Source organism: Aulostomus chinensis, chromosome 6 (assembly GCF_037954235.1).
Source record: "Aulostomus chinensis isolate RoL2024-O1b breed Wild chromosome 6, RoL_Achi_v1.0, whole genome shotgun sequence".
In the NCBI taxonomy this organism is placed as follows: Eukaryota; Metazoa; Chordata; class Actinopteri; order Syngnathiformes; family Aulostomidae; genus Aulostomus; species Aulostomus chinensis.
In genome coordinates this window covers 8,133,916-8,154,828 of record NC_141325.1, presented here as the reverse complement: position 1 = coordinate 8,154,828, position 20,913 = coordinate 8,133,916, and the positions used below count along the sequence as shown (strand labels likewise).

Here is a 20,913-nt window from a genome sequence, read left to right as displayed (position 1 = left end):
CGGGAGACTATCTCAGTCTTCCTCAGATTAAGATATCCACCGTTCCTGCTCAGTCTGGGCTGTATTTCTGTATCCTGCTCTGATAGGCTAGGTGTATATTCTGGTTTTGCGCGTATATTGAGGACACATCGCAAAGCCTTTTCCGCGGGATCCCCAAAAGACATTGAGAATCTTTCACCACCTCCAGAAAGAAGTCTTCTAAACTGATGGAGCTTCATATTACAGTAGGGATATTCCAAACCCTCAGCTCCTCAGTCCTCCCACACAGCCTTTCCCCCACCTGTCTGTCCTCTACTGTCTCAGCACCCCCCCCCCGGTTCAATCGAGTTCTTTTCAGTAGCACACCATCAATATTTCTGTTCTTCCAGCCTTACCTGCTTCTTTAGCATTTGTTTGGATATTCTAGTTTTGCCTCATCTGGACTCAGCCTTGGTTTGTTCTCTGTCATTTAATAAACTCTTGAACTGCTTCCAGCCTTTCTCTGCAGTTAGGTTGGTTTCCTGTGCTGTTGGATACCCAGACCTGTAAAATAGCCCTGATTGATAGATTTACTATTTATAGTTCTGTGTACTACTGTAAGTAAAAACGAGGGCACCAGCACAGACAGATGGAGAAAAATGAATACGGACAACTTTACAGGTCTTCCCGTACTTTTTTCTAGACTGAAAGGATGCACATGGAAATACAGTAGCACCTTTTTTCATAGTGAGTTCAAGATGGGAATATTCTGCCATTTTTACACCTCACCACACTGTCTAAAGCACAGTAAGTCAGATAAGGGGCTATTAAGCAGCAGCAGTGAGGCAGAGAGCTTAATGTGTAAAAGTGAGAGCCAAAACAGCTGGAGAGTCACACTAGACCACGATGCTGTTGTGACACATCGCGCCTTTGATTGTTGGAACGCCTGTACACTAGCTACAATCACACACAGGGGCAGCGTTACACTCGCTTCATTCATTCACTGTTAACAAGGAAAACAGCATTATTGCAGAATCTCTGTGAAAAACAGGCCAATGTCTATCAACACTTCTACTACAACTGCCAAAATAACCAATCAGTGCTACTATGTGTGCATAAGTGCCTGTGTGTGCGTAAGTGCTTGTGTGTGTGCGTAAGTGCTTGTGTGTGTGTGTGTGTGTGTGTGTGTGTGTTCTCCCAGTATTGCCAAGCCAATTCAGCCACATGTCACTGGATAGAGAGCCAGTTTACATGCTGAAAACCGTTACTGCACCACTACACCAGCTGTGCCATCGGGAGATGGAGATGATGATGATGTTGATGATGATGGCAAAGACGACAGCCAACAGAAAATGTAAAGTAAATACAACCTCGTTCCACATGGGATCCTCTGATGTACTAAGGTAAATGTTTGAAGAGGAAATTCATTCATGATGGGGTTATTTTACCTTTTAAATGAGAACTACTCCATGTCTTTGTGGAAAATTCAACACTGGCAGACACAAATTAAAAAAAAGTTTATCAAAAGAAAAACCGTGATTATTAAATCCAAAAAGTAAAAAACAAAATCACTTGAAGTGGTTTCTTGACTTAAAAGTTCTCTATTTTTTAAATGTTTCTTAATTGAATAACATGTCCAATATTTCAGTTACTCCAGCAGATCAGATGATGCTGTAACCCTTCAATGTTGTTGTGCTAGAAGGGACCAATTTTCTGACAGATAAAATATTACGGCGTCAGCTCATCATCACTGATGTGGTTCCAGTTTGATATAATTACAAGCACATGAATTTCAGACTGCTCTTAACACTTTGGGTGCTTTTACTTTATTTGATTCAGATTTTCTGACTTTTCCTTTTAATAACAACCAACGTTAAAGATGTGAAACCTGTCAGACCGTCATCAGGGCCGCGGTCCTTTCCAAAATCCCGCTGTGGTCCTGATCCGAAAACTGCAGGCTAGGTCTAGAGGTTAGCCAGTGCAGGTAAGGAAGTACCGTAATTGGACCTTACAGCAGATCTCCTCCTCACCTGACTGCAGTAGCTGGTAGCTCTGGAGTGGAGAGGAGGGGTGGTTTATGCATATGGAAGAGCTCTTTCTTGACACAGACAGGAGAAGAGGCAGCAGCAGGATAATTAATTACACTAAAATGTAAGAAAGAACTGATAAAAGCGCTAGTAACATTGGAGCTAATGGTCCTACTGTCGGTTTATCTTTCAGCTTTAATACCTGTAACATTAATAAAGAACTCGCTTGTCTTCTCTGAGAGGAACATGGAGAAGAACACTGTATGAATTCATTAGAGCCCGCCTCCTCTCATCCTCTACGTTTCTTCTGATCTGTGGGAAGCAAATCTACATTATTCTCATGTCTTCAGATGTGCTTATACTCGTGTGTTCTTGGTTGCATCGTCGACTCAAAGTAACGCTGACGCACTTCTCTGCTGCTGCTGCGGTCCGAGTCCAGCCTGTATCACACCTGAATCAAATCAAATAACGCATGAACACATCAGCAACTCATTCACTGATGCGTACAAAAGGGAAACACCCCAAAAGTCCAGGGACGCTGCTCTTACGCAGGCTTCATGAGGTTGACCAATCAGAAGACAGTAAGCTATGAAAGCGACGGAGATTGAACTAAGACGCTGCTTAAAAGGCCAGTATTTTTAAACCGTGAGTCACACAGAGCTACTCTGGTGGAGTCCCGGAGTAGAAAAAAAAATGTTGGAAATGAGTATAATTGGTCCGTTTGAATTTCAAAAACACCGCTGCACCTTCTTTGACCTTCAGCTTTACAGAAATCCTTGAGGATGAAGGCATGAAATAGCACAAGCAGAGGGCACTGAAGAGGAGCAAAGGGAGAGAAACATTTTCGAGGTTCAAGTCAAAGACTTTTTTTTTTAATAAACATCAATAAACGTTGTAAGACAATACAGCCTATAAAGCTGGAGGGCTAAGAAACACAGGTAACAAGAAAGTAAACACACACACACACACACAGTCTTATGTGGGTGAGGATCAATGAAAACAAAGCACTGCTCCAAACACAGCAGAAAACAAGTCGGTGGGTTTGTATTTTTATAGGTGCACTGCAGACTCCCAATGTTGAGAAGTGGCATTTAAAAACACACACACACACACACACACACACACACACACACTTTCACTCTGAGGCTGCAGAGACACTGTGACTGAGAAGCTCTGTCAATCAATGGACATCAACTTTCATTCACCTCAATTACATTTGAGCCTCTCTGGAAACTAAAAAAAAAAGAAAAAAAGAAGGATCCTGATATGTGATCATCTCCACCAGCAGCTGCAGAGAAGTGCTTATTACAGGAGATGGAAAACAGTTGACAGCTTATTTTTCCGATCTTTCTTTAACACTGCGGTCATCTAATTTGACGGCATGACTACTGGATTTAATGTTCTGTAATGTTTTAGAACGTTACACAAAAAAACAACCGCAGTGAAGAATGTACCTTCGTGTTGAATTCAAAGTTCAATATCTTTGCTTATTTTTTCTCTTTTTATGACATTCATTGAACAAATTGTGTGGTTCTTTTCTTTTTTTTTTGGAATAGTATAAATAAAAAAAAAATTTAAAAACAAAAAAACAGTCAACACTGCTGCAACTCGCTTACAAGCGTCAAAAACATTTAGAGTGGAAGTGTGTGAAAACCAACTGATGGAAGTCGGGACCACGGCTCCAGAACGCGGGTCTTGGGTTCAGACCAGTGTTTTCATTTGCGCTCAGTTGTCTGTGCTCGTGCACAGTTGTGCTCGGCTGCTACTCAAATCTGCATGTTTGTACTGAAATACTGATTCCTGGTTCATCTACTTGAGGCCTTGCTGCTCCTGGAATTCAGGCTGTGTCTAAGGGCTCTTGCAACATCCCTCCTGCATTGTATCAGTTGGGGAATACAACAGCCCAGCAATAAATCCTCCCCTCATGTGGATTATAATGTTCAGTTTTTATTGAATTTGTTCCAGAGAGGCATTGATTTATTTTAATGGACATTTTGGAGGCTGTAATTTGTAGTGCTGGTGAACTATATTGGGTCACACTGAGAGATGTTCTGAATATAAAATGACCATTTAAATAAATGAATGCTCTCAAACAGATTTAATGAAAACTGCACATTATAATATTGACCTCAGTATTACCTTTGCACACCTTAGTATCAGGACTGCATTCATTATATACAGTCACATTGAGCATTTGTGTTTGAATAATCCCATGATGTGGTATGATACAAGCAATCAATAATCTAATCTATCACTAAATAAAGTTGGAATATCTGATACAGCATCAGTCAGACAGGACACAGCTCCGCCCAGGTGCAGAGCTACCACAGTGACACGAAACACACTGGAGAGCTCACAGAGCTCATACCACCGACGGGGGGCCACTGTCAGCCCCTGGCCCCCGTGCTGGGGCCCTAATCAAAGCAGATATCGATTATGACGGGATGAGCACGTGGAGTCCAGCTACCATAGCTTTGCGTTCTTCGGAAAAATATAAAAATCAGCCTCTGTCACCAAGTTTCAGACATAATTTAACAAGGACCTGGCGGAGCCACTAGGAAGAATAGCTGTGAATAATCAGCCCTCCGATATTCATGGCTTCTTCCTTGGCGTCCTCTACACCCCTCCACTAAGTTTGGAGAAAATTAGCCTCATATTGTTTTTGTAATCCTTCTCAAAGTCAGACTGGCATCAAAAATGTGACCTGCATGGAGAACAAGAGACATCTTTACTTTGACACGTCCGTCTTGGTACACAATAACAGGCCTGTGGTCCACGGACAGAAGAACTCATATGTACTTGATCTTCAATAGTGCAGTGCCCATGCTGTTGGAAATAAAAGCACATTTCCATCCAATATAATACCAGTAGCAGTGGGACCTGTCCTGTTTTTATTCATACTGCCCTTTTCTCATTTCACTCAATATTAAAGTAAGTTCCCTGTAGGAAATACTGCATAATAATTTCAACAAACCAAACAAAACTCAAAACACATGCCATGAAACTGGAGGATTGAAGCTCAGACCATCACTTGAGGGAAAGCATGTTCTGTACAGTCTGACAGGGCATCAACTTAGGAACCATTTCACTTTGTTTTTCTGAAGATAAACTTGCGGAGACAGAACGAACCAACCCCCTCGGACAACACGCCCATCAATTTTTCATCGAGCAAAAAATAAATCGATAAATAAAAAAACTTATTCCTCCTTATACCTTTGTGGTACTGGTAAGCAAGCTTTCTTCACCAACTACCTCAAAGTTCTGTTTCAAAGAACACGGCAAGCAAACAAATCAGTCCATTCATATCAAACCAGTGAGATTCCATTTAGTCCAGAATCTGATCAACTTTGGAGAAAATCAGCAGCGTTAACAGTTTAGCTTCAGCCAGATTGTAATTTTGGATATAAGTACACAAACGGGGGGGTTCTAAGGCAGCACCGATTCTACCTCAGCCGTACTCCAAAGCACTCAACACTTGTGCCTTGTTGGCTGTACCTTGTACAAGACTACACACGTGAGAGACCGAGCGTTCACTCCGCGCCGGGAGTCGGGTCAGCGGGGCTCGGCTCGGGAGGCTTCAGGTTTAAGTCGCAGCATCTTCTCTCCATGTGACATGGTGCCTGACCATCACGTGCATCATTCTGATCTGTGTGGCCTTTTTTTGTTGTTATTTTGCTCTTGAACGACGCTGGGAAAAATGATACTTCCTTACATTTAAGGTTGCACCAACCTAAAAAGCTGGATCGGACCTCAGCGACAACGCAGCCCACGTAGGGTCCTGGGCTACGTCAGCAGTGTGCTTGTAGCAGCTTCCTTTTGTTTCAGTGCTACTAAAAGTGCGACAGATCAAGTCTCTCCAATAGGGCTTAATTAAAAATTGGCATCCAATCACTGCAAGGTATCAGATGATACCCTGAGCAGTGGTATAAGGTGTCAACCAGATCATCGGGAGCAGTTTTTGGTTCAGTATCTTGCTCGGGGACAGAAACCTTACAATTACTAGACAGCCGCTTGACCTCCTGAATCATGTCGCCCCCTAACGTGGAATAAAGGCCATCTTTTCCATCTCTCTCTCTCTCTCTCTCTCTTCTGTTTCATAATGTTTCCTTCAAAAACTGTTTGGGTCCCATCATAAAAATACTGGTCTGGTATTCACAGCGCTGACGTCCTCATTATCTGATCAATGACCGTCAGGCACAAGACACACAGACCCGTTGGCACATCTCGAGGCCAAAAGGACTTCCTTAATCAACGGTCTGCTAGCTAAAACCGATTCCAATGTGAGGATCACGTGTTTCGTTTTCAGTGTGATCAGGGTGTAAACACCTTCCAGCTTCTCTCCCTCGAAACTCTAAATTCAAGTGGGTTAAAATTATTCTGCCATTCCTTTCTTCACCATTTTGTTTCATCAAACCCATTTCCTCCACTCTGAGAACTGTGAGTAATTACCAACCCTGCAGCCTCTTTCTATCTGGCGCCAGCACTTCATGTCCCTATATCCAAGTTACTATATCTCCCTCCCTCCCACTCGCTCGCTCACCCTTTCTCTCTCTCCCAAATATGATCACCTTTTTTTTTCCCCTCCTGGAGAACAAAAGATTTCAGTAAGCAAGATTTTTACAGTCATTATTCACTCTCTTTCCTCATCTCCACCTACGGTGCTCCTGTGCTTCTTTTTTTTTGGGGGGGGGGTGCAGGCGATGATAAAAAACAAACAAACGTGTGCATGGATAATTCTGGCAAATAACTGTGTGATATTTCATTTACACGTGAACACATACACACGAAAAACGTGCCTTCTCAGCAAAGTACTGCCTGTATTCATTAGCCACTTAGAATGGTGTTCAAATGAATCAAAGCAAAGTGCTTACATGTAGTCTTGTCACCAGGGGAATAAAATATACATTACATCCTTATTAAAGGAAGTGTGGAACCAAAATATGTGAATGGACTATAATATCTATTGTACAGGAGCCTTTGTACCACGCACACCCTCAACCTCAAGTGTTTCATGGGGACTCTTGCCTTGACTGCCTACAACAGTGTTTTTCCTAAAGCGGGTACAGTACAGTCAATTACATCATGTCTACAGAACAGGCAACCAAAAAAAAAAGAAAAAAAAAGTCTTTTTTTCAGATGAAACTTAATCTCTTTTTCATGGCATCCAACAAAATTACAATGTACTCTTTTAAAAAGGCATACCTCGGTGTGTGTAAAGTGCAAACGTAAGCCTCGGAGGTAAAAAGTTACAGTGGTGATTATAGTAATTATGGTTTCAGGTTTTTGCATATTCTTTCAAATAGACCACTAGATTACCAGATAGTTTTGGCACACAAAAAACACACACAAAAGAGAGAGAGAGAGAGAGAGAGAGAGAGAGAGAGAGAGAGAGAGAGAGAGAAAAGGGTTAGTGTTGGGGGTAAGGAGGAGTGAAAACCCGAGCCTGAGCACAAGAGAAAAGGAGTTACAACAGGAGGAGAGAATGTAGTGGCTGAAAGATAGTAAGAAGAGAAAGACTAATCCTTCAGGCGGCTTCCAAACACAGCTCACTCCCTCCTCCTCCTGCTCCTCTTCCTCCTCCTCCTTTCCCCAATCCTCTCTTCACTCTCAACCAGGAGCTGAATGGGCTTTTACAGTGTGTCTTTGTTTCCAATCAAAAAAAAGGGAGCGTGAATGTCAAATTGTCTGCAAGAAAAATGAGGAAAGAAAAACCCACCCCCCATTCTGTTTTGATATATTCTCTCCCCCTCTTCATTTTCCACTTTCTCTATCACACTCTCTCTCTCTCTCTCCCGCTCTCGCATGTTTCAGCTCCGATTGAGCCTCTTTTTTCCTTTCCTTTTTTTAATCTCTCACTCTCTTTATGCAAAACAATACACATAACAAGCTTTCAGTGATTTAAAAAACAAACCAAACCCTGTTCCCAGCCTTGTGGACCCCCTGTCGTGGCACCTCGTCTTTTCTCAATGGCAGCTTAATTACAAATTCATGATGACACAAATAAGACCCTTTTGCTCCAACACACAAACACATCACTCAGCCAAAGCACCCAACAACCATCTGCTGGTCGTGTGTCAGCCCTAAAGGCATTGGCCTCTCAAACAGAGCACACACACAGTTAGTGATGCTTCGATGTGTGACACCAGTGACACCTGTGCAACCGCCGAGGAAGATATGCTTTAAAACTCTAGAAGTACAAGATAATATTGTTTGAAAAAAATATCTGACTGTAGATGCATTTGAAACAAGCCAAAAGAATATTTTTTTAAAATTCTGGAGACGCAGCAGATTGGTTCTTTTTTTGGCGTGAACCCAAACAAAGTGTCAGAGCCAGACACAAGAGGGGACAGGGGATTAAGCTGAGAAGGCAGAAGTTGGGTTCTACACACACCCACACACGCGCGCGCACACACCCACACACACCAAAGTGTCGCTGGTAATCGCTTGTCTCCAACAAACGCAGTATGCTGCTCCTTCTTGAGGCAAATAAACCAGCCTGGCCTATTTACTAGAGGCTTTACGGTATCAAATAAAAAGAATATATGGACCATGAAAAGCCTAAGCTGCCAGCTGTGAGGCCGCAACTTAAAACAAAGAGATACAGGGGGAAATTTCAATGGCAAGCAGCTGGCATGGGCTGGGTGGGGTGGCACTAAGATTCTTTACCTGTCTACTTCCTTCTTCTCTCCGTGTGTGTGTGTGTGTGTGTGTGTGTGTGTGAGAGAGAGTGTGTTTGTGTTTGTGTTCCCTCTCTCCCGGCTGACGGATGAGTTTCCACCATGTTTCTGTGTCCAAAGACATAATGTCCCGCTGCTCGTAGACACAATATGTCCACTGTTTGGGTTACCCTCTAATTAAACAGTGTAAATCTGGCAAAAAAAAGAGACTGAGTGACATCAGCAGAATAATGAAAAAAAATACAGGCAGTTAAACATTTGAGAGAAGTAAGGCAGTGTCAGAGGTAGCAGATGGGAGAGAATGACAGAAAGACGAGACGGAGAAAGAGAAAAAAATGGGGACAGTTGACAGAAGAGTGAAATGGAGACGATGGACAACAGTAGAGACCTCTGTGGCCTGGCACTGGGTGGCATCGCCTCACTGCGTCCAACTGTCTATTACGGGAGTAAGAGATGACCAGCTTCTACTTGCAGTACACTGCAAAAAATTGAGTTCATGTTGGGTTTTTCAAACAAACAATAATTCTAATCTTGGAGACTGTTTATTGTCTCATAATGTTCCTGATTATCTTTTATCTCTAGTATTACGATGTGACCTTAACGATTAATAAGCGAATGTAGTCTTGAATGTGTGATAAAAACACTAACATAGGGTTTTTACTCTTTTTTTGCAGTGCAGGAGTAGGGACCAGTGGGAACCATATAGTAGGACATTGATTGGGAACAAACAGCATTCTCTCAGAACACACACACACACACACACACACACACACACACACAACTAACTAAAACAAAAAGCCTGGAAATGAGAGCCACAAATGAGGCCTTGGGTTTCACAGGCCATGAAAAATTCATAATTCCAGATCTTTACATGAAACTCTAGAAGGAATTAGGGCTGATAACGGGAGATGCTGGGAATCGGTTTCAGAACATTTAGCTTCTCCTTTCTCAGGCTCAGCTCATCTCTCTAAACACGCGGGATTATGGACATGAATGCACACGCATGCACACAAGGACGCATTCTTATGGTCCGTCCTGGGTTTTCCCCTGCGGAGAGTCAGATAGGAAATGGTGCATGTGGTGAGACGCATTTGTCGACATTTTGAAACCCATACTTGAGCCTTCAAAATGGGATTTAAAATCTGCCTCTAGAGTAGGGTTGGCCGATTGGATGAATACATCAACTACTGACGACATACAGGTCAAACAGTCAATATCTTAAATGCATTTAATCACCGGTTGTTGGGTTTTTTCCTTTTATTTTGCCAATGTAAAGATGATTCCTCCGAAATTTAACTTAGCAGATAATTAACATGCAAAGTGTGTGCAGAAAGTCACTAGCAGCCAGGCTTTGGTGGTGGAAGTTCAGGGGGCTGCTGCTGGGCTTGTGAAAATTATGAAGTAAGCTTTAAAATACACTTTTACATTTGTGCTACATTTACACCATCCAAGCTACTCTGGCATTTTAAAAATTGAGACTGATGACCCCATTTCAGTTAGAAACTTCTGGATCGTGTTTGTCTTGGACAAAAGAAAAACTTGGAAACGGCGATGCAGACGCCCACGTGTACTTCCTGGTTGGGTCTTATCAGTTATGTCTTTCTGCCATTACTTCTCCCAGTTAAAAAGGGTTTGTGGGTAGTTTTTCCAAAGTCAAACTCAGGCTTCTAAGGACGAAGGTGCCATTCCTGGTACAGATTGTAAAGAGCCCTGAGGCCAATTGTGATGTGTGAGGCTGCACAAGAAAAGTTTGACATGCCGTCTTATCCTGATTTGTCACACCCCTATCATGTGACCCAGAAGAAACCAAATTACATCAGCTTTGTGAATCAGGTCGGTACAGACACAGATTGACTTCATACACGTTTTCAAACTGTAATAAAAATAGGCTGAGCTGTAATTGCAAATCAAAATGCACCTAAGAGTAGGTGGACAGAAAATGTCCAGCAATTACATGGTCCAACCCTACTGAGTGAAGAATGAGCATCTAACATAGGCTGTCAACTGAAAGGGATGTAGACAGAGAAAAGGTGGGCAGGAGAAATGTCTCATCACTGGTCACATCTGAAGTAAGAAATGTTCAGATGAGTAAGCAAGGATTGAAAAAAAGAAGAAGAAGAAGAGAGGGTGAAGGAAATCTGCCATCACAAGGCTGCTGTTAGCAGCAGGAGGGTCTCCTGTTCAGAAAAACAGGTCAAAGACTTCCTTTCACATACTCCATGAACACCCGTTCGAGTGTGCGCACGCATGCGCACACACACACACAAGTAAACTCACACACAGGCAGAACACAGCACTGTCTGACCAAGGAAATATCTCACTGTGTGTTCCATGTGAGTGTGTGTGGCAGTCAGTTTGTGAAGTCCTAACGGAGTGATCAAAGCTGGTACAAACCACCCAGAGAGATCCCTCCCTCCCTCATCCATTCATCCCTCGCCTGTCTCGCTGCTATCTCCCTATCATGCTCTGATACAGGAACAGCAGCAACTTTACCAGAAAAAAACCTGTTGGGCCAATCACGTTGCACTGGCTGGAGTAACACAGCCAATCAAATGAGCCTATTTAGTTCCAATAATTCCCAGCTGTCCCCCTACAAGCGCTGAACCTTGAATGGCTGCAGTGCACCATGGGACAGGATCAGAGCATAATGGGAGACAGCATGGGAGCTGTGGCAATATCATAATGCCAAGTGTGTGCATGTACACACACACACACACACACACACACACACAATGAAACACTATGTGATCTCTGCTAGTGGACTGTTATAATGCCAGATTCACACACACATACTAAATCAAACAAACTCCCATGTATGGACATGCTGGCACACATGTGCACAGAAAAACACACACTCCACAGAAGTTGTGAGAAAATCGCTGTGCTGCCAAGTTCATGAAAGCAAACACACACACACACACACACATATCCTAGGAGCACATTTAGTCCATCTTTACACCTCTGCACTACTGAGTTCACACATATACACCTACATACCAACACCTACCTGCACAGACATCAAACTTCACACACACCTACATATTTACTTCAAACGGTTTTGCTTTAAATCCAAATATATTTTCTACAAAGTCAAAGGGTATCCCTAAATAGAGGTGTTTGTTAGATATAAAGAAAAAAAAGGGTGCCATGAAGCTGAAAAGCAACATGGCACAGAAATATGAACGTCATGAAACCAGAAGCCAGTGGGAGTGATGGGGGTCTGCGAGGCCACGTAAACTCACAAACTCACCAACACCCTCTAACAGCTGAACCTGGCCCCTGCCGCAGCGTCGTCACTAGACACAAGGGGGACTTTCAGCCTTTTTCAGAGGGATCTTGACACTTCAGATCAAGTGGAAGGGGGCTTAGCTAATGGCTTTTTAATAGGCCAGAGGACTCGAGGGTGGGGCTTACGTGGACGGCCGACACACGCACTCGAGCTGGCAAGAAGAGGATCTCGACAAACACTCTTCCTCTTCATTGTGTGTGAGCTCGCCCCTGTGTGTGCGCAAGAGTCACATGCTACCATTTCTTTAGCTCTGACAAACTGAGAGAAAACAACCCAGATTAAGAGACGAAGAGCTAAAAATGCTGCAGAATTTAATGGAAAGTAGTGTTAAATTCATTTTTTAATGGAATAAAGTTGTGTGTCCAGTGGTCCTTGGTCATTAAGACTTTCTAGAAATCCTGCGGTAGCGTCTTTTTCACAAATATCATCTTCTTAAATGTCACTAGTCATGCCATTGAAAACAAACTAATAAACTCCTGCAGAGGAGTTAAACCGGCGGTAAGACGCTGGATAAGCTCCAGCAAGTCATTTGAAATAACTTTGTATAGGATTTGTAATTTCAAAAAGTCACTCAGAAGAGCAGCCTGTTATCGACCTCAGCAGTGATGGTGGGGGGGGGGGGTCAGCAATGTACACAACGCCACCCACTTCCCCCACTGTTAGGTTGATGTGTTTGTGTACCCCCCCTCCATGCCCAACAACTAATGGACTGCACACACACACACACACACACACACGGAGAGAGAGAGAGAGAGAGAGAGAAACAACTTCAGAGACATGAGTCAAGTTGTTTGGAGCAGAAAAATAAACGACGCAGACGTTACAGACAAGCCCCAACTAGATCGACGACGAGGAGAAGGAGGAGGAAGACGAGAAGCGGCGGAGAGGAAAAATGGGGATCACATGAGAAAAAGATGACTGGTAACACATTAACAGCTTTCTAAAAGATCACATCGCTCCACAAACGCTTTGCCAGTGACAAAAGGTGCAGTTTATCCAAAGTGGGCGAAAGCCTTTTCAGATCCTGTCCCTAAATTGCAATGTATTGATTGAACAGTAAACCAATAGAGAACGGCAGTAATGAATATTGGTGGGCGTTGCTGAAATGCTGCTCCCCAGGGCAACGGGAGAAAAGGTGGCAGCAACATCATGTCCAATTACTGGCCAAATTCAGCATAAAAACCCCAGGCCAGCCACTAATGTCGATACCAATTTACTGTCTACATTCTCGGCGAGACAAGGCCAGTTACTGAGTCTTTTAGGATGCTTTCAAGTGGAATATGGCTTCAATTAACTAATAGAATATTAAATTTATGGTCTATAATGGTGAATGAAATCCATCCATCCATCAGAAGTGCCTGTGATAAAGTCAAACTGTAGCTAACTGAGGCCACATGGTGTGTAAAGCAGCCTGGTAAAACTACAGAAGCTTTAGATATGAACGTTTTCAGATTAACGATAAGTTCAAATTTCCAAAGGAGGAGCTTTTAAAAAAAATAAAAATAAAAAGTAAATTTAAAATATAAAACAAAAAAATAATTATATTATACATGAGAGCATAACTGAATGAGTCTAAAGTTGAACTGCAGGTGGCTTTCGATTCTTTAAGTCACTGACTTGCAATAACACACACACACACACACACACACACACACACAAACACACACACACACCAGCTCGTGTAAAATCCACGCCACAACTCAGAAATATCACTTTTGTCGTCTCCACCTCAACGTTGCCCAGCTCACAGGCGATGAGGTCTTAAACTGCTGTAGATGATTTTGTGGTCACATTAGGAGCGTGGAGTCCGCGTGTGTTCCTCCTGAGTTGTTCGCTTCTACCCGCGCCCTGTGGTTATTGACATGTTCTTATTTTACTGCCGGCCTGTCGTGTTTTGTTTTGTTTTGAATCATTTCGGGTCTGTCTTGTAAGGGGAAAGAGGCAGGCAGTGAGTTGGTGCTACAGTCAGTGTTGTCGACAAGCAAGCGAATGCGCAAATGGTTTACACCTTAAGGCACTGACCGTAAACCATCTACTCAGTAGCATCAGCTCAGTTCGCACGGAACGATGGTTAAAATAAAAGTAGTTCGCGTCGCTGGGCAGGAGCGACTGCTGCCTCCCCTGCTGCATGTGTGTGATCCTCGCTTTAAAAACAGTTAAGGTGCATTTAAGGGTTTCACCGAAGACGCGCTCTCCTACCTTGACCGACTCCTGAGTGAATGAGCACCAGGAGCACCAGGATCCCCATCGTGGCGCACATCTTCCCCGAGCTGCCACCCCGGTGTCCTATTCCACTTTTCTGTCCACTTTTCCTCATTACAGCCAGCGCACAAAACACATAAACACTCTTAAGTCTTCGGTCCACGGTAAGGGGGGTCGGGGTGGGGGGTTAGACCTCCCCTCCACCACAAGGTTTAGAGATAAACGAGTCCAGAACCAAAGGTGGGTTGTCCCAAGAGATGTCCAGGTCCGTGTCGACAGGCTTAGGTTCGGCTGAGAGAGAGAGAGAGGAGAGCGAGAGAGGAGAGGAGAGAGAGGCAGAGAGAGAGAGAGAGAGAGAGAGAGAGAGAGAGAGAGAGAGAGGTGGAGGTGGTGGTGGAAATAACCGCGGGGTCCCTTCACTCGTGTCAGCGGCTCTGCTGTCTGCCACTGAGCTCTCCTGTTCGCTCTGTGCGCTCTCTTCTCCTTCTCCACTCTCCGATTACGCAGAGTGAGAGAAATGCCACCGCCCTCTGGTTATCACCGTACCAGACTCTTATTTCTCCCTCTCTCCACCACTCCGCTGCTCCGCTGCCGCTCCGCGTCCTCCTCCCTCCCTGTGCACTTTAAAACCACAAACAGAGGCAAGAGAAAGAAAACAGAAATTGTCATTACACCTGAGTCTGGACTGTTGTAGTGCACCGGCGTTTAGGGATGAGGTGCATCAACCCCCCCGACACACACGCACACACACACACTTTATGTCCATCGTTTGTGAGAGTGTGTGTGTAATTGCTGCCCCTCAATGCCGCCTGATGTCTGCCCCCTGACGGCCATGCGCGCATCACCTGTACAAGAAGTATAAAAGAAGTACCTTTTGAAGCGAAATAAATAATAATAATAATAATAATAATAATAATAATAATAATAATAATAATAATAATAATAATAATAAATGTTGAAGTCTCTTTGGGATTAAATAAAGATTTTTTTATGTCACTTTTTACTCGTTTTCCTTCTCGTGATTCTACACGGTCATTAAACGGACATGACTCTCGTTTAATTAGGCTCACCGCTTCATTAGGGTGAGCATCTTCTATGAAAGTGGACTAGTGGGAGTTGAAATCCAATTAAATCCAGTGAGCACCTGAGAGAAATCTGAAGTCAGAAATGACCTCCTTGTTTTTAAATTGAGAATGAAAATCGATCACAAAACTGCTCAGACCCTTAATTTTGGTTTCAGTATTTTTGATTCAACCACGGCTGTTTTAGTTAGAAATCTTTGAGTTTTAACCCTCTACATTGTTCAATTCTCCCTGGCGTTTGTGTGTATAATATATACGGTAGTTCCTGTTTTATTTTGTAAATCAAGTCCCTCCTGCATTGCTGTTCACTTTACTTCCTGTCTGTTTCCCTCCTTGTGACCACCTGTGTCTCCTCAGTTCATCAGTCCTCATCACCTCAGCCCTGCTCCTTCCTCCTCTCCAGCTGCTTCTCCGATGTCTTAAGTCTTTCATACACTGGGCTGCCAGTTTGCATTTGGTGTTCAGTTACTAATTTTGATATACAAAATTAATAAATCACCATAAGATTCTTCCATTCCTGCCTCCTTCCTCATCTCTGCATCTTGGTTCCACTTTACTTATCACTTTCCAGACAAACCCTCACGGTAAAATCCAACATTGATTTGAAACTAAAACACTGAAATTCAAACCACCGAGTTCTCACCATTAATGAGGGCGTAATGAAGACGTGACATTTTGGTGAATTAACTTTATATCAACATAAGCTTCTGTGTTAAATCGATGTCCTGATATCTAGTTTTGATCAAAGTCTTTCAACTAAATATCAGCATCTCGGTGATAGGAAGCAATTTGTTCAGGGTCAAGGGTGAATAATTATGATTTAATTAAAAAATAAATATCAGAGACTGTTTACTCCTCAGAGAAACATCCCTATAATGCGTTCACAATCATGCTATGGTTTCTTGTACTTTGAAGATTTCTGTCCTTTCAAAGCACAAGAAGATGTAAAACACATTTATTTTCCATGCTCACAACATTTTAACCACCGTTACCTTAAACAAAAAACTCAGAAACTGGAGAGAATATGGCGCCCCTCCAAACTGGAGTACTCACATATAGTCTGGCAAGATAGCCTTGAAAGCTATAAGAAAGCCCTTGGTAGAACCGGACCAGCCCACTACTCGGCACTATTCGAGGAGCAGGAGAACAACCCCAGGTTCCTCTTCAGTGCTGTAGCCAGACTGACAGAGAGCCACAGGTCTATTGAACCAAGCATTCCTGTTTCCCTGGGTAGCAATGATTTCATGGACTTCTTTAATGACAAAATTCTACTTATTAGAGAGAAAGTTCATCTCCTCCTGCCATCAGCTGACAACATGGCACCTATAACCTCTGAAGCCTTAGAGGCAGGTGCAGGACCACACATACACTTTGATAGTTTTTCTCCCATTCGCCTTCATGAGCTTAGTACAATAATTTCATCCTCTAAAACGTCCACCTGTCTTCTAGACCCCATCCCAACGAAGCTGCTCAAAGACGCTCTACCCCTCATTAGCACCTCTCTCTTGGACATTATTTATGTGTTGCTGTTATCTGGTTATGTCCCAAAGTCCTGTAAAGTAGCAGTAATTAAACCTCCTCTCAAAAAAGCAACCCTGGATCCAGAAGTTTTGGCCAACTACAGACTGATATCAAATCTTCTTTTTCTCTCCAAAATTCTGGAGAAAGCAGTTGCTAAACACCTCTGTGACTTCTCCATAGCAACAGCCTATTAGAGGGTTTCCAGTCAGGTTTCAGGGTTCATCATAGCACAGAAACAGGAATGTCCTCCTACTGGCATCAGATGAGGGACTCGTCTCTGTGCTGGTCTTTTTAGATCTCAGTGCAGCTTTTGATACCATTGACCACCATATCCTTCTACAGAGACTGGAACATGTCATTGGCATTAAAGGAACTGTACTAAACTGGTTTAGGTCATATTTACTAGGTCCATCTCAGTTTGTACTCACTAATGATGACCCCTTTGAAACCTCTACAGTCAATTATGGTGTTCCACAAGGCTCTGTGCTTGGACCAATCCTCTTCATTCTTTACCTGCTTCCTCTTGGTCACATTATTAGGAAACGCTTGATTAATTTTCACTGTTATGCAGACGATATGCAGGTGTACTTATCAATGCATCCACATGAAACAAATCAGCTGACTAAACTGGAGGCCTGTCTAAAGGACATAAAAACATGGATGACCCATAATTTCCTTTTAGTAAACTCTGAAAAAACTGAAGTTATTGTGCTGGGCCCAAAACACCTTAGGAACACCCTATTTGATGAGATAGGTACCCTGGATGGCATCATCCTGGCCCCCAGCACTACGTCAAGGAACCTAGGAGTTCTCTTTGATCAGGATCTGTCCTTTAACTCCCACATTAAGCAAATCTCTGGGACGTCTTTCTTTCATTTATGTAACATGGCTGAGATCAGACACATCGTGTCTCAAAAAGATGCAGAAAAACTAGTCCATGCCTTTGTCACTTCCAGGCTGGATTACTGCAATTCCCTCCTATCTGGCTGGACTAATAAGTCCCTAAAGACTCTCCAGCTGGTCCAGAACGCTGCTGCCCGCGTGTTGACGAGAATTAGTAGAGGAGACCGCGTCTCTCCTGTACTGGCTTCTCTGCATTGGCTCCCTGTCAAATTCAGAATAGAATTTGAAATTCTTCTTCTAACATACAAAGTCCTCAACAATCAGGCACCTTCATATCTGCCAGAGCTCATAGTCTCCTACTATCCAGATAACTTTTGCTGTGATTTGGCGCTATTTAAAATAAAATTGACTTGACTTGACCTTGTAACGCCTTTCTGTACAGACGAATATTTTTGATTGGCAATTGCTGAATACATATTTAGAGCTTGCAACACACACACACACACACACACACACACACACACACACACACACACAAGTAAACATAACTATCCGTCTCTCTTGCACAGGCTGGATCATGCATTGTAAATGGAAATAGTAAAATATGTGCCGGTGCCATTTGTCACCACAGCGACCCAACAGCTCAGTGACTCGCACTGGAAGTAGCGGCCACCCACAGGGACCTGTAAAAGCCTTTTTATTCTGCCACTTTATTGGGAATGGGAAAGCAATAAGTTACACAAGAAACATATGGCACACTTGGATATGGATCAACACTTACATTAGCAGCAGTCACAGGCAATGGGGATTTCACTGTTCCTCTGGTAGTACAACACATATCAAATCCTAATAGAATTTTTTTTCTCTAAAATTTGAGCAAAAATCTCTTCATGTATTACACTGCAACATCCAATCCAGATGCAAAACACTTTACTAAGTGCCCTTGGTGGACACGTTTTTCCACTGAAATTGTACTTTTGGACAATGAGTTCATGTGCTCATTACATACTGCATTATGCTCTGACATGACAGCGCCACCATGAGGTAGAAGTCATGATTTCAAACAAACATATCCTGGGTAAATTGAATGAATTTGCAAATACTACCCTCTTGGAATCATTCAATCCATAGGTCACAATTAAATTTTGAGGAATCATTTATCTGTAAATGTACTTGCAAAAAAAGATAATTACTGCTCGGGATCTCAGCAGAGTCCTTAAGAGCATCCTTTCCTCGGAGCACAGTTGGGCGTCAGTGCTGGTTCACTCTAGTTTGGCTGCAAACTCCCGTCAGACGTGTTTGTCGGATGGTTAAACAGCTTGGTCACATTCTGCACGACACTTCATTTCTTTGAAAAAAGCAGACAGGCTTCTGTAACAGTTATTTTAAATGATGAATTCCTCCTCCTCCTCCTCACTTTTCACTTTTTTGGCTTGTTACTTCCATGTTCCTGAGTTAGAAATGCCGGTATGAGTATGTGCACATACGCATCAGTGTGTTTGTGTTTGCGTGTATGTGCGTGTCTGTCTGTCTGTCTGTGTGTGCCACTCTACCCCAGAGGCCATCATCTCTACTTTTAACTAAACTCCCAGAGGACCTTGTCACACCCGTTTTCTTTGAATGTGAAGATCATCAAAGACGATCCGACACGACTTTATTCATGGTTATTATCATTACAGAGATAGAAATGCTGTATGTAGAAAGTTGAATATAGATCTACTGTATCTGTAACGCCGAGCATCAAAGACACAAAGATAACAAGAGGAAGAGACAGAAGACAGTAGAAGTCATTTGAGGATATCAGTACCTTGATATGACAGAAGAGAGCAAGTAAAGCTACTTAATGATGCTCAGCTTTAATGTGGAGACAATAAACTAAGAATAATTCCCTGGTTTCTTTGCAGTTTTGATTTGTTTTAGTGTGGAACTTACATGAGACCACATCTTAACAGCTTAAGTTCAAATAACAAACAAGGATCTAATTTAGCAAAATCTAGATGATAGTTTCGAACGAGAACGTTGCAGCGTGTGTACCTAGTAAGGTCAGGACCTTAAACTAATCTGCAGTATGTGTATTTGTGTTTTTAACGAGTGAAAATTGGAACCAGCACACATACTATATCAAAGTTCATACATGAATACACACGCTTTTTCATTAATCGCTCCTATTCTTGTCATCTTAAAAAGTAATGACGGGTATATATCGAGCATTAGCGTTAGTTCTGTCAGGCCGTGGTAGTCAAGCGCTATTGGCTTCCCGTCCATCTATCAAACTGATCACAGCTGCTCAGCATCAGCTGATCAAATCCCTTGCTTCTGATTGGCCCCTCTCAACTTAAATATCACCCGGCCTCAACTCCCACTCTGCTAGCTTCTGGCTGCTGCTCTGCCTGCGTCATCGCTGCTACCTACTGCCATCTGCTGCCGCTGCTATCTGCTGCTATCCACTGCAGCCTGCTGCTGCTGCTGCTGCTGCTGCTGCCATCTGCTATCCACTGCAGCCTGCTGCTGCTGCCATCTGCTATCCACTGCAGCCTGCTGCTGCTGCGACCTGCTATCTGCTATCTACTGCTGCTGCTGCTACCTGCTATCTGCTATCTACTGCTGCTGCTGCTACCTGCTATCTACTGCTGCTGCTGCTACCTGCTATCTGCTATCTACTGCTGCTGCTACCTGCTATCTACTGCTGCTGCTGCTATCTGCTATCTACTGCTGCTGCTACCTGCTATCTGCTATGTACTGCAGCCTGCTGCTGCTGCTGCTACCTGTTATCTGCTGCTGCTGCTCGCAACTTGCTACCCTCCACCTCCCCAGCTCAACCTTGTTGTGTATACATGGCATAGTTCGTTCCATGTCATGTTGCAGGCTCTGCTCGGGGGGGTATGTTTGCTCTTCCAGTCTTAAACTGGGAGAACCTTCCCTCACGCTGCTGGTCCCCTGTATCATGGTGCTCATGAAAAATTCGCAGGGGAATCCTCTGAACAGAGCCATACCGCCAAATTGTTCTATAATAAACAAATCAAGCTCATTATCATCTCTTGTGTTTCTTGACGTGAATGGACCTGACAGAATTAATATATATTACGTGAGAAGTAGACTTTGTTCAAGGTGGCTCAACTTTGACGAAGCTGTCTGTTAGCTAACCTGCCTGATTTTGCTTCCATGTTGTTCCATTCTTTCTTATCATAAATGCAACAAATATTTATGTACATATATATATGTACATAAATACATACATACAGTAAAACCCATAAAAACACAGCTTTATACAATTTTCGGTACTTGAATATATATGGAAATACTGTATATGTAAA

At 43.0% G+C, this 20,913-nt stretch overlaps 1 protein-coding gene across 3 annotated transcripts in view; it reads right to left on the bottom strand.

Moving 5' to 3' along the window:
• The window catches only part of unc5ca (unc-5 netrin receptor Ca), a 184,290-nt gene extending 169,533 nt beyond the window's left edge, over positions 1–14,757 (bottom strand). For all 3 annotated transcript variants that reach the window (XM_086206252.1, XM_086206254.1, XM_086206253.1), the window contains exon 1: positions 14,151–14,757. In XM_086206252.1, the coding sequence (XP_086062378.1) occupies positions 14,151–14,268 (118 nt within the window). In that variant the 5' untranslated portion in view covers positions 14,269–14,757. The remainder of the gene's footprint in view (positions 1–14,150) is intronic.
• Positions 14,758–20,913: the final 6,156 nt, after the last annotated feature.